The 13,660-nt window shown below is 33.1% G+C and overlaps 1 protein-coding gene across 3 annotated transcripts; it reads left to right on the forward strand.

Moving 5' to 3' along the window:
* Positions 1-913: 913 nt before the first annotated feature.
* LOC109341197 (glycerophosphodiester phosphodiesterase GDPD4) lies at positions 914-10,293 on the forward strand. 3 transcript variants are annotated; one of them, XM_019579045.1, is made up of 10 exons: positions 914-920; positions 4,141-4,316; positions 5,426-5,512; positions 6,268-6,365; positions 7,024-7,084; positions 7,664-7,744; positions 7,922-8,014; positions 8,898-8,987; positions 9,687-9,814; positions 9,953-10,293. In XM_019579045.1, the coding sequence occupies exons 2-10, from the start codon at positions 4,161-4,163 to the stop codon at positions 10,119-10,121; spliced, it is 963 nt and encodes a 320-aa protein (XP_019434590.1). In that variant the 5' UTR covers positions 914-920; positions 4,141-4,160; the 3' UTR covers positions 10,122-10,293. The 3 variants fall into 3 exon arrangements, with proteins under 3 accessions (XP_019434590.1, XP_019434592.1, XP_019434591.1); XM_019579047.1 differs by lacking the exons at positions 914-920; positions 7,922-8,014 and having other exon boundaries at positions 4,051-4,316; XM_019579046.1 differs by lacking the exons at positions 914-920; positions 7,664-7,744 and having other exon boundaries at positions 4,051-4,316.
* The last annotated feature ends 3,367 nt before the right edge of the window (positions 10,294-13,660 follow it).

Genomic DNA, 13,660 nt, shown 5'->3' on the forward strand with positions numbered 1-13,660 from the left:
CAAGCATGTATCACATAGATTTTGATGAAGATAAAGGTTGATGAAGGTAAAGATTGAAGACAAAGTTTAATAAAGATAAAGATCGGCAACAAAGATTGATGAAGACAAATGTTGTATATCAAGGACAAGCTTGATGGCATGAACAAATCGACAAACAAAGTCAAAAGTCAAGACTCAAATTCACTCAAGCTAAAACATTCAATGAGATCTAGAGGCTAAGTGTTTTTATATCTTTATTAGGTCTTAAGATGTTTGCTTAGAAAGAGTCTAGGGTAGAATGAACCTTAATGGAAGTTTGACAACATAAAATCGATCATAGCTAAAATGAAAATTACATGTATACACGTATGATTTCATACACATGCATAAATACATGACCATATGATTTTGATGCATTAAAAAGAGTTTTTCAATCATACGTCATTCAAAATCAAGGATCATACTTTTAGAAATCATGTAGGAGATTCATATCACATTGAAATATCTTTTTCAAAAACCCTTTAGTTGAATAAGAGTTTGTTTAATCGATTATGTAATAAAAAATTGGGGAATGTTAATCGATTAAGTATGCGTTTAATCGATTAACGTTAGTTACAATTTATGGTTTCTTAAATTTTAAAGAATCGATAATCGATTAAATGGAGTGATAATTGATTACCTACAATAGAAAACAGAATTGTATATTAACCCAAGTTTTTCCATTTTGCTCAGAACATACAACATTTTGATTACACATATTTCTGAAAATTACATTGCTCATACACTTTCATATCAAAAGAGAGATTTTCAAAGCGTTTTGAAAAAGAGAGAAATGGGAGAATCTTTATGAATCTTTAGAAAGATTTTCAAAGAAGGAAATTGTGAAATCTTGCAAAGAAACCTTGCATATCACATTTCTATATTTTGAGTTTGTGAGACTCGTAGAAGGGTTTTTAAATTCTAGAAGAGTGTATATTTAACACACATAGGTGAAACAACTTGTTAAGTTTAGACATTGACATAAACATATTCTCTTGGTATGTTTAGTATCACCATTGATAGATGATTGGTTTGGGAAAATCCTAGCTGTGGTTAGATAGTTATCATTACTACTTTATACAAGGGTCTTGAATAGAAGCAAGAATGAGCTCGAACAAATCGCGAGTAGGTGAGTTATCTGAAAGAGACGAGAGAAGGTTAAATCGCTTGGCTTAGAATTCAAGAAAGGAGCATTTGTAGAATTGTAGAATTGGAAAGTGTGTTTGTAAATACATCGGTCTCAATTTCATAGTGAATAAAAATCACCAAAGATCAGAAGGGGATTCTTGGATGTAGTTTGCATGTGAACAAGCAAATGAACCAGGATAAAAGTCGTGTCTCATTCTTCTTAACCCTTAACTATTTACATTTCCATATTACTTGATTTACTAAACTTGACATACATATTATTCTAAGTTATTTGCATATTATGTTTTGTGCATTTACTGTGCTTAATCATATGTAAGAGGATATTTAAGTTTAGTTGAATTTTGACAATCTTGAAGATCAAAGAATATTGTTTTTCAAAGTACAAGAATTGAATAATCGATTAAGTTCTTAAGATAATCGATTATATGCCGAAGTAGTTAATCAATTAAACATAAAGGAAATTTGTAAAATCTTTTTGTTAATCGAGCAACAATAACTATGTATCATATTATCTGTTCACCCCCTCTAGATGAGATACAGAGTCATGTGAAATCCAACAAAATTATATTTAAGTAACACGTATCCTCCTAGATAATCACAATTAATATGGGAACATCTAAAAGAGATTGAGCTGGATCTCTTTATGCTAGAGTTTTTTAGGTACACATACATAACTTGAACCTGAATTTTTATTTAAGGGAAGAAGACATGTATACATTTGAACTAGCCACCTATTGATAGAATTAATTAATGCCCATAATTTGAAGAGAAAATTCTCACCATTTTCATATATCTAATTAACAATTAAAGAGCTTTTGTACACCCGTTAATTACATTGGAAATGTATAGATCGTTTGAAGTTAGCATTAGCAATCAAATAAATTATGGAGCCAAATGAAGACAGACAAAAGAATAAGGATATTCGATTCGTATACTTTTTTAAGCATAGGAATAATAGATAGAGAATCAAAGCAACCACTAACTAGATGTTATATTCTCACTAGCTTGAATTTTTTTTAGTAGAGATTTAAAGATATTTAGAAAGGGGAAATGAAGGAGGAAAAAATAAGCCTATATAAGGAGCCAACTATCGTGATACAACTTAGCTTAAAAAATCAACCATTTCTAACATTTGAAACAACTCTACCTTCTATCTTTCTATTCCTAAAAAAGTTTCAAAGTTCTCATCCATGCGTTCAACAATGAGTTTAAAGCATATTCACATTGATATAAAGATGTCATTCAACTTGTGAGTGTCAAGTGAACAAAAGCTACAAAGTAAATTTGATTTAAATATTGTACCTTCCTTCTTTCTTCCCCTCCTTCAACTGTGTTAGAGGATTAAGAAATGAATGGCTAAATTGTTATTTGGAAGCTATATTGGATGTGGGAAGCAACACAAGGATGAGGAATGATGGGAAGCTCAAAATCACAATGTTCGAAGAAGATAAATATCAAAGGGGATATAAGTTGTTTAGTCCCACCAAGTATTTTGTTGAAGAAATTGTCAATAGCTTTGATGAATCTGGAGTTAAAAGATGGTTAGGGTAGAGAGTTAAAGAAATGGAGTGATAAAGAAGTAGTTAAAGGTTCTAGTTTCACTTATTACAAATACTAATATACTAACATTTGTGTATGAAAAAATAGTTTTGATGAATCTAACCTTTCCGGACTTGAGCAAAGGTTTGTATAACTTGCCCACGTCTCCATTGTTCTCCAAAACTAACTAATGCTCACAATATTTAACAACTTTAGCCACCGAAATTTTCATTAAGAACAAAACATAGTTACAGAATGAATATGTTATGGTTTGGTTGGTAGAAGCAAAAATTCATTTTGATGTCACTTACTGTTGAGTTAGAGAATAGTAATATCATGTGATGAGTTATAAGTGATACTTCCTGTTGGGGGAAACCCCTATTTATAGTGGTTGAGTTGACTGACTTGGCCCTAGAGGGTACTGTTGGTATGGCCAACCATCCTGACCTATCCGGGGCTGCTTTTCCCATGTCAAGCAGCTTTGGCAGGGATGTACTCTATACATAGTTGACTTGTAGCTTATAGCAGACCTGACAACCGTATTGCAATCTGTCCTTATTGTGTGGCAGGAGGGTATATGGGATTTGTAAGGTGGTGTGACAATGCATTGTCGGCGGCATGTCAAGTGGGAAGTGGTACTTGACCCGACCTGAAATATCCGGCCATGAAGGGGCTGTCTTCCGGACAAACTCCTTGATCGGTCGTACTCGGCTTTGCTTGGCCGAACATGCGACTACCTTTGAATAGTTAGGACTTCCGGATAATCGGAATGGAACATGTTCCATGTAGAGAGGCACCATATTTCTAGCATATTATTCTTAAAAAAAAGTTCATAAAATGTCATGTTGCTAATAACCACATTAAAAATATACTTATTTTATAGTGATTTTTTTGGGTACTATTAACTATATGGATAAACTTATGGCTAATGAACTAATCTTTTGTGGGTATGTGACTGTAACTATCCCTCCAAACAAATATTAATCGAATCTGACCTTGTGGTGGGAACCATTAGACAAACACATTTGGTTTATTTTATGAGGATGAAGTATCTCTTGATTTGAGGAGATGACTTCTCTCCTTACACCAATTAGGTAATGATACATAACTATTTTTTACCGATTTTAAAAATAAATAAATAAACAAAAAAAATAAAATAATACAAGTGTATATTAATAGTGGTTGCGAGGAGATAACTTTCCTGCTTTATTCCCTTATTTCATAAGTGATTGTGATTTTTTTTTGTATAACTAAAGATATATCTTCACCCTTTAGCTCACAAATTAATCTCATTTCATAAGTGATTTGGAAAAATAGAATTAATATTTAGGTCAAATAGATCCACATAAAAGAGAGACTATTTGTACAGAAGCCATAATGAGTTGATCATATACACAATTGAAAGGTTTCTAGGGTTTGAATTTTGAAATATAGACTTGGGCGCAATTTCAATAATGTATAGTTCAAGATCACGATTGGAACAGGGAAGGACCAAATTCAGATTCAGATTTTCTTCTCGGAAGGTTCTTCGTATCATCATTCCCTGTCTCGTCTTGTTTGCGATTTTGCCTCCCATTTTCTTTCACTTTCGCCTCTCACGCTTTCATCAGGTTCCTTCCTTCATTCCTTATTATTATTTATATTTATAATGGAATTCATTCATAACTATCATCATGTATTTAGTTAGTATAATCAACACACTCTTTTTAACTATCTTTCGATTGTAAATGGAAAACTGATGTGAAAGTTAGGATTGAAAGACCCATACTAACGTTTATGGTAGCGGTTTTAGCCACATTATCAGGACTAGAAACCAAACTTTTGGAAAATAATATGAAGACGACAATACATCTACCGTCCGAAAAAGTGTCACTGGTTGAAATATATATATTTAAGTTAAAAGTTCGTTTATGCACAATAATAGCAAGTAGCACACGGACTGACACACTTTTGGGACAGAAAATGTACTCCTTATCAAGACTGGTCAAAAAAATATTTTAGGAACTAAAACCAAAATCAGTTAAATTAGTTAAAGTCTCTGTTACATCAACATGGGTACCTACCGGGTGGGGTGGGGTGGGTGGTGGGGTTCGACATTTTCTCAAGTATTGGTACGTTGCATGAATATACATGCTGCTATGTTGCATGATTACGGTAGTGAGATACATCATTTTTTAAAAATCTAAGGTATCGTTATGCCAATATAAGTAGGTACCGTCAAAGTTAGTACTAGTAGAAGATGCCAGAGGTTTAGGATGAGAGGTTGAGACCCAAATCCGACTGGAGTGTGAAGATGGAGACTAATTATATGACTCATTTTGTACGAAGATGCAACTAAGAAGAAAAATGGGGAAAATCCTTAGTTTCCATCCCAAAATGAGAAAATATTAAAGCAATATACATAAAATGACTACTGATACCAGGTACATACCCGATATGGGCATGTTACGTTCTTTGAAGTACCCATGTAACATAGGTTAAACTTGTAGGGACCTTTTTTGTGTGTTAATTCTTATGCCATTTTTATAACCGATTTATCTATCTCTCTCTCGGAACTTGACAATAAAATGAGGGGAGAGATCCATACCCCTCTTAAGTCTTAACAAACTATTTTTTCATTTGTGTTGTTAACATTGCTTGTGTTCTTTCTTTGTATCTAGAACACTAGTTTTTTTCTGGTACCAATATTAACTAACCAATTGGTTGCTTGATTACGCAGATGCAAGTGAGGAAGTGTGGTTGGCTTAATGATCCTCCTCTTGTATGTGCACATGGGGGTGATTCATCTAAGGCATCATCGAACACAGTATGCTTCATTTTTCCTTCTTGTTACTTTCTCGTCTCGGTATTTATATGATATTTAGGCTATTGAAATGCAATATCTATGGCAATGTTCATGTAAAAGGGTGGAGATAAGGCTTTTTGTTTGAATTTAATGTTGTTTGGTCATGTGTTATGTGCAAGCTCAATTTTTTTTCCATCAAACTTTATAACATGGTCATGCTATCAACTTATATTATTAATTGCCAAATTTGTGAAGTTAACTTTGAACCTTTATAATGGTTTGTTTTTCAATTTGCTTGGTTATTTTTAGTTTGAGTGAAAATGTATAACTTCTTTTTAATATTATTCATTATGAATCTACTTCTCGCAGACATAATCTTGACAACTGTGTTAAAGCATATATAAAAATTGCAAATGAGCTTGCTGCAAGCATGTGTGAGAGGGTTTTTATGATTATACTTGTTAAAGACTGGCAGTTTTGGTTAATAGTACATGCATAATACATGGATATATAAAACGTACATAGAAAAATATACTTATTGTTCCTTCACCCTGTAAGTATAACTTTTGATGCTTCTTTCGTCAGCACATCTTTGGGTTACTAGAGTACAGTCAAAAGAGTCAATTTTTTTATATTTTGATTGAAATGCCTAAGGCTATAATAAAAAATTAACCATATCTATTGTAATAATGGAATATATTTATTCTATAATTTTCCTTGTTTATGTCTGCATGTTTTTGTTCGTTCTTTAATTTAATTTTAATATTTTCTAACAGATGGCTGCATATCTCTCTGCTCTACATTCTCAAGTGGACTGTATTGAGATTGATGTCTCTCGTTCTTCAGATGGAGTTTTGTTTGCTCTCCATGACAGGTACATGTGGCCTCTCTATTTCTTAAAATTTATGAACATACATTCTTATGTTTTATCCTACACCATTTAACTTCTTCAGTGTATGGAGAACTTTTTGCCTTACTGCTTATATTAATATGCTAAATGCTGCCTTGAATATAACCACACCTTGATAGTTATTTGTTAATGCGAACTTCTGGCAACATGTTTATTCCATATAATTCTTTAGTTTGATTTATTAAAATATTTTTCTATTTGGAGTTATTAGAACGTGTGACTGTTTGAGTGTCAGTTCTTACACCAGCATCATGGACCCTGAGAAAGAATTTACACGACAATAGGCAAATACTTATGAATCGTGATATGGTATTTCTATAAAAATATTGGATTTATTTGATTTTTACGAGTCCTATTTAGTTACCTAGGCCCACCTGGTTAACTTTTCCCCTCCCATTAGACTTACCTCAAGTCCTAAACCCATTTTGATTTAACTACCATCTTATTCTCAAAGAAGTTTAACTGTGTTAAATTTTCACAGTTCTCAGTTTCTATTATCTTATGTTTATTGAGAGTTCTAACAGTCAATAGACATATTACTTCTGTGTAATACTCATTGTATGTAAAAGAAGCTTTATAACCACTTTGAGATTAGAGATTAATTCTCACATTTTTCAGGCAGGGATTTGCAGAGGCTATCTGGAAACACAACTTCTAAAGTTGGTCACATGAGCTCAAAAGAGGTGAGACTATCTAATTTCATTTAGTCTTTAATCTACGCTATAGTGTCCCTAATGTATTGTTGATTGGTTAGTGTCCTAAGTCACTAGAGAACTTTTCGATGATAAGGTTTAAAAGGTCTGGAAGAAGAAAACAGGTCAAGATTTGTGGAACTGTGCAATGCTTTCTATTCTGTGGTGCATCTGGTTGGCTAGCAATAATCGGCTTTTTCAAGGTGTCTTGGTTTCAATAGAAATTTTGTGTGGTTGAATAAGTTTTTTGCCTTTTCTTTGGTGTTTTTTATATGTTACCATTTCTGCTGGTCTTTCTGTATCTTTCTTTTTTGGTAGTTTTCTGATGGAGAATATCTCATTCTCATATCTTTGCAATCCTTTGGCAATATTGATATTTGCATTTAAGTGAAAAAGGAAAAAACTCATTGCATATGATCATTTTATGGGCAAACTAATTGATACATTTTGAAGTCAGTTTTCCTTTTATTATCTTTTTCCCTTTGCTATGACTTGCTTGTTGTTGCAAGAGTTCTTTGAGGATTAAAGGGAGTAACATTGACTAAGATTGTGTTCAGTTTATTTCTGTAGATAAGAGAGCTTGGTGCTACACGTCATTCTGTTGAGAAGTTTAATGATGAAAGTATACCGACCATTCAAGATGCTTTGTTGGTAATATTCTAGAATGCAATAATTTTTCTTCCCCCGAGTTATTTCTTGAAAAGTTTTAGATCTATCATCCCACTCTTTCGCCTCAAATCATTTTCTATAATTGTTGACAGCTATCTTCATTTATATTTTACTTGTCCTTTCTGTAGTCTATTTGACTAGGTTCGAATTTATTTTCAGTTGACTTCAAATTCAGTACAACAGATAATTTTGGATGTTAAAGTTGGACCCCCATTTTTTGAGAAAGGACTTGCTGAAGATATTCTCAATATTGTAAGTATAACGCTTCTCTGTCCCTTTCCCTCAAACACTACATAAATTCCCATTTACCTACAAGTGACTGTTCTTGTTTTCTTTGCATATTAGCATGATTACTGCATTCCTTCGAGTTGACAGCTTGCTGAAGTATGTATGAGTGCCATCAAGAAAATTCCCTTGATACTGAGCATATGGCCATTCCTGTTAATTTGTGGGGCTTACTTATTGAATGTTATCTGAAGTTCTAATATTTCTTTTCGTACCTTTTCTCGATGTTAAATTTTTAGAATTACTATATGGTTGTATTAAAAATGTTAGTTTTTCCATTAAGATGGATTTAACTCTTTATGTTCATCTCAATCTCCACCCTCCTTGTTTTGGTCACTCCCTTTCCCCTGTTTCATAGCTTAAAAACAATGCAGCATTCATAAATGAGCAACACAGACACAGTGATCTGTACTTCCTACTTACTGATCTTTTGGTAGCCCAAAATTGTCTGCTCCTCATAAATTGTCCTATCATGGCTTTATTATCTGCTAGATTCCTTTGTGGTCTTCAATTAGCTGGGTCTTCTAGGGATTGAGAGTAAATGGAGAAGGAAAGGATATAATGAGGTAGCTGTGATAGTGTTGCCAGTTCAATGTTGCTCAGATTATGATACATCAAAGCAAATACTAAAGATTAGTAGTGTCTGTTTTCAAGATAATATAGTTCTAAGACAATCTGGATTGGGTTAAACTAGTCTAGAATCTTGATGTGTTCCAGACATCTCAAACCAAGTATGATGTTGTATTCCCAGCAGCTAGTGTATTTATGTTGTCTTCAAAAATATTATCACTTGATTTGTTCTTTTGCAGTTATGTAATTTTTTATGTATTCAATGCAATCTCTCCTCCAGGTGGAGAAGACAGAGTGCAGAAACTGTGTCATATGGGCTAAAAGTGACAATTTAGCAAGGGAAGTGATTAAAATCTCATCAGAAATTACGGTACGAACCAATTTAGTTAGATTAATTTGCCTTACTTTTTCTTGTTTCAATGTCTAGAAAGTTGTAACTCTTACAAAGTAAATCTGCGGTTGTATTGTATGTGTGGTGGCTATTCATTTTCTATTAGAATTTTGACTATTTTTTTGATTTCATTTGGATCTAAAATGGCAAAGGATAATGAAAGTGGATTATTATTTTTTATAAAAAAAATAATTGGCTGAGGAACATGAGAACAAAAGATTCAACCGCTTTTTGGTCTGCCGTGTATTAACTTCCCCATTTCAACATAGCAAAAAGGTATTTTGCTTATCAGCAAATACACAAGTTGTCAAAATTGGTCAACTGGACCAACCTGGTTGGCTTACCATGGGTTGCCCATGATGTGCATTCGGCCAGGTTGATCCACTTTAGTGGTGAGCCAAAATTGGCCATTCCAGCTCCACCCACCAGGTGGTTGGGTTACATGGGTTGGTCTACCAATTCATTTAAAGAAAGATTTACATGCACTCCTCACGATTATATGAACTGACTTTGGTGTCTTGACATTTGTCATGCCTTATTACTTTTTTTGTATTTATCACTGACAAGTATTTTGTATCATAACAATGATACTAGCTGGAATATTTTAAGCCTGTGGTGATGAATATTATTTTCATCACCACTTCTATTTCTATATATTTTAAGCCTGTGGTGATGCAGGTTGGCTACATTGTTATGAGGGAACCTAAAACTGGTGTGAGAACAAATTTGTTGAGGATGAAAGGAGCTGAGGTTGTTGGTGTCTACCACCCATTGATAGATGAAAAGCTTATGAAAATTTTGCACAGGTACCATTTTATATCAAACCTCCATAATTTGTCAGCCGACCCCACCTAGTGGGATTAAGGCTTGGTTGTTGTTGTTGGTCTGGCACCGGCAGCTAGCAGCATGGATTTAGTGATCATATTTTGGGTTGTGGTTAGCAGGAGGAACAAAAAGGTGTATGCTTGGACTGTTGATGATGAGGAATCCATGCAAAAGATGTTGTTTGAGAATGTTGATGCTATTGTTACTGGCGATCCAACTTTACTGCAACAGCTAATGCAAAATACCAGAACACAATGTCTTGAAGAAGGTTATTCATTACCAAACTAATGTTTGTTTCAATGAACATAACCTTTGTTTTAATGATGACTTGTTCATGATGTGATACTTAAAACACTAATCCTATGTGTAATCTCCATTATTTTCTTTGTTGCAAATTGACATTTAGCTGAAAATTGCTAATAATTTCTATTCATAAAAAAAGAACAATCTTGTTAATTTCTGCTCCAAAAATATTGGTTAAATGCTAATATTGCTTATTTTAGTTAGTTTAAAATTTAAAAGGGCATTAACTTAGAGTTTATTTTAGGCCCTAATGGGGAGAGGTTGAAAATTTGGAACTTGGGTGGAAGACACAATAGTGTCTACTAAGGAGAAGGAAATGAGAGAGGAATAAGTCTAATTGAATGATGATCTAGTGATGTTTAATTAATTTTGATGCAATTATTGCTATTCACTCTATCAAGGGTTTGGGGAGCCTCCACAATATTTCAAGACTAGTGTAATTAGCTCATTGATGGTTGCTGGTGATAGCTTCCTCAACTAAAATATGTCTTGATGTTAAACCCAAAAATGCCTTGATAATTGCCATGCCAATTTTCACCATGGTAGTTGACACTGTTTCTTGGTGGTTACTGTTATAGGCTGCTAGTAGAGCCCAAATAAGCTTGCCTCATGTAAAATGTAAAGGTTGTGTAGAGCACATTGCAATTGACAATTGATGTAAAACTTTGTCGAACATCTATATATGGATCAGGGATGATGTGAACCTTTATTGGCAGAACATAAAATAAAAAAATTAACATAGGGTTGAGTTTGAAATCATAAAAATTAACACTGATTTTATCTAGAAACCGATTCCCATGTTTTAAGTTTTATACTCATTAATTTAGAAGTCAATTAAGATTGGTATTTGAATCAATTTAGAAGTCAATTTACTAGATTAAAACACTAGAAAGAATTTAATTAAATTTATTTATAAAAATTTATCACTCTTATTGTAAATGACTGAAACAACAAGGATAAAATTGTCAATTCTGATAATTAGAGTTTAAACTGAATTCAGTTAGTTGTGTATTTAATAATCAGATATGGCAAAATCATTAAAAAATACATCCACATCCATTCATTAGAGCTAACGAATTTAATTAAGGGTAACAATTTGATGAATTTAGATGGATTTGGATTCTAATGGATGAATGGAAAATCATCCATCAATCTATGTAAATTTGTAAAATCACATTTTTAAACTATTCAATCTATTCATATCCAATAGATTTCAATGTATCCATTTTATCAATGTATCCATTTTAATCCATTTTTTTTAATTTGAACTAAAAAAATATTTTTAAAAATGAGTATTTAATAAAGTATTTTTAAAAATCAATTTAAAAAACATTTTAAAAAAATGTTAAAAAAACACTTTTTAATAAATCTCAGTATTTAAATTTACATGTGAAAGCTCTGAAATGCAACAGTGTAGGTGAGGTCAGGGACATTGCATTATACAATCATATTTTTTTCTTGCGCTCAATCATGACACAAAATGTTATACCAATCTTTATTGAATTTTTTTGAAAGAATACTTTGATAAAATGATAATACTGTTGAATGAATCTTTTTGTTAGAAAGATAATAGTTTATATTTTGCACTTTGTATTTGCATAGCAAAGTTGGGTCCGCATGATGCTTTATGGGAAAAAATATTTTTGAGAATGGCATTCCTTTAATGCACAAAACCATGTATGTAGGTGCATGAGCTTACTTATCATATAATTTCTATATGTTATGTCTCAATTTTAGTCTTGTTCATTTTAACTTCTTGTGAGACTCTCATCTAGGTTCACCTAACCAAGACTCGATCTAAGGCAATCATCTAAAGACTTCTAGTAAAGTAAAATTACAAAGCCCTAAGTCTATAGATATCACCCATGAGTCTTCGGCTTGTTGTTTGTTGCAAGATCTTCAAGTTTTCCTGTACGTCAATTGTCTTAATCAAAACCAAGGTCAACTTCAATGATGCAAGTTTTGACTCTTTGCACTTTCAATCTCCCCCTTTTTGATGATGACAAATTCTACACTAAATCCTTGTTTGATGAGTTTGATGATGATCAACAAGTGTTTGCAAAAGGTTGGATAATATCAAAGTTGCACTACTCCCCCTCACTATATTCTTCCGCTCAACTAAGCAACAAGGTGAAAAATTGAAGCGAATGTAGGTAGCATACTCACAGAAGCAAAACAACATGTAAAACACTTCAAACAACCAAACAACACCTTTCTCCCTCTTTTGACATTATCAAAAAGCATAGTCATTAATATGATAAATTGCTGGTCAAAAGTAGGAAGATATATAAAAGTTTGTGAAAATACACTGTTCTTAATATATTAAGTATGGGTTGTAATCGATTAATTAGTGTTAAGATACTTAAACAAGTTCACAGATTTCTGCATTTAATCGATTAACATCTGCATTTAATCAATTAAACTAACTAAAATAGAATATGAGTCTCTCTGAGATTGGTAGTGTAGGTCAATCCGATTATTCAGCCTCTGCTCCATAGCATCCAAATGAGCTAACCCGAAAGGAGGTCCTTGAGGCATAGCAACAACCTCCCCCTGATTCTCAAGAATCTACTCATCCAGAGCAGTAGGAACATCTTCATCCGACATATCTAAATCCACGGTAGTATTGTAATCTTCCTAGTACTGTTAGGTATTATCATACTTGTATATTCTCATCTTGTGGATGAGATTGTCACCAACCAAATGCTCACGAGAATTTGTAGAAATGATTACCATATCCGAAGTATCTATTTCTAGATAATCAATAATCCAGGATATAAAAATACTATATGCAAGCAACTTAGATCGAGAGGTTGAGATACCATACATCACCTTAAGTATTTCCTCAGGTCAGTTTATCATGATGTTCTCTCGAATTGCAAACATGAATTTCAGGTCATTAACAGTCGGGTGGGGATGGTTTGTATTTCTTTGTACTAGTATATATGCCAGTAAGTAATGAAGAAGTTGTTAGGTATCAGTGACAAAATACACCTAGAGGGGGGTTGAATAGGTGTCGTGGTTCCCACTTACCGCTATTTGCACCAAAGCCCTATTCTGGAAAATCACCTAGTTAATCGATTAAAGCTATGACTTAATCGATTAAGTCGCACAGAATTAACAGTTGTTGAATGGCTCAATTACACAGCCAATTACAGATTATACAGAAATGATATAGCAGATATATTTGAACACAAATGACATTTATTTGGCAGTAATACTATATTCAAAATATCAGCTACAATAGGCAATTGAAAGCTACTTAAAACAGTAAAGAGATAAGGGAAAGAAACAGCCTGCAACAAGGATTTTATACTGGTTCGTTTTGCGGTCCACTGCAAAACTACACCCAGTCCTCCCCTCTGATATGAGAGATTTTCTTCACTAAAATTGAAGCCAATGTATCTTACATACACACTTCCAATTACAAGACCTTGAACGCTACCTTCTTGAATTCCCAGAACCTCTACCTTGGTTTGACCTTACCCAATCGCCTAGGAAAACCTTTCCTATGATCCAGCCCC

This window comes from Lupinus angustifolius, unplaced genomic scaffold, assembly GCF_001865875.1.
Source record: "Lupinus angustifolius cultivar Tanjil unplaced genomic scaffold, LupAngTanjil_v1.0 Scaffold_401, whole genome shotgun sequence".
Classification (NCBI taxonomy): Eukaryota; Viridiplantae; Streptophyta; class Magnoliopsida; order Fabales; family Fabaceae; genus Lupinus; species Lupinus angustifolius.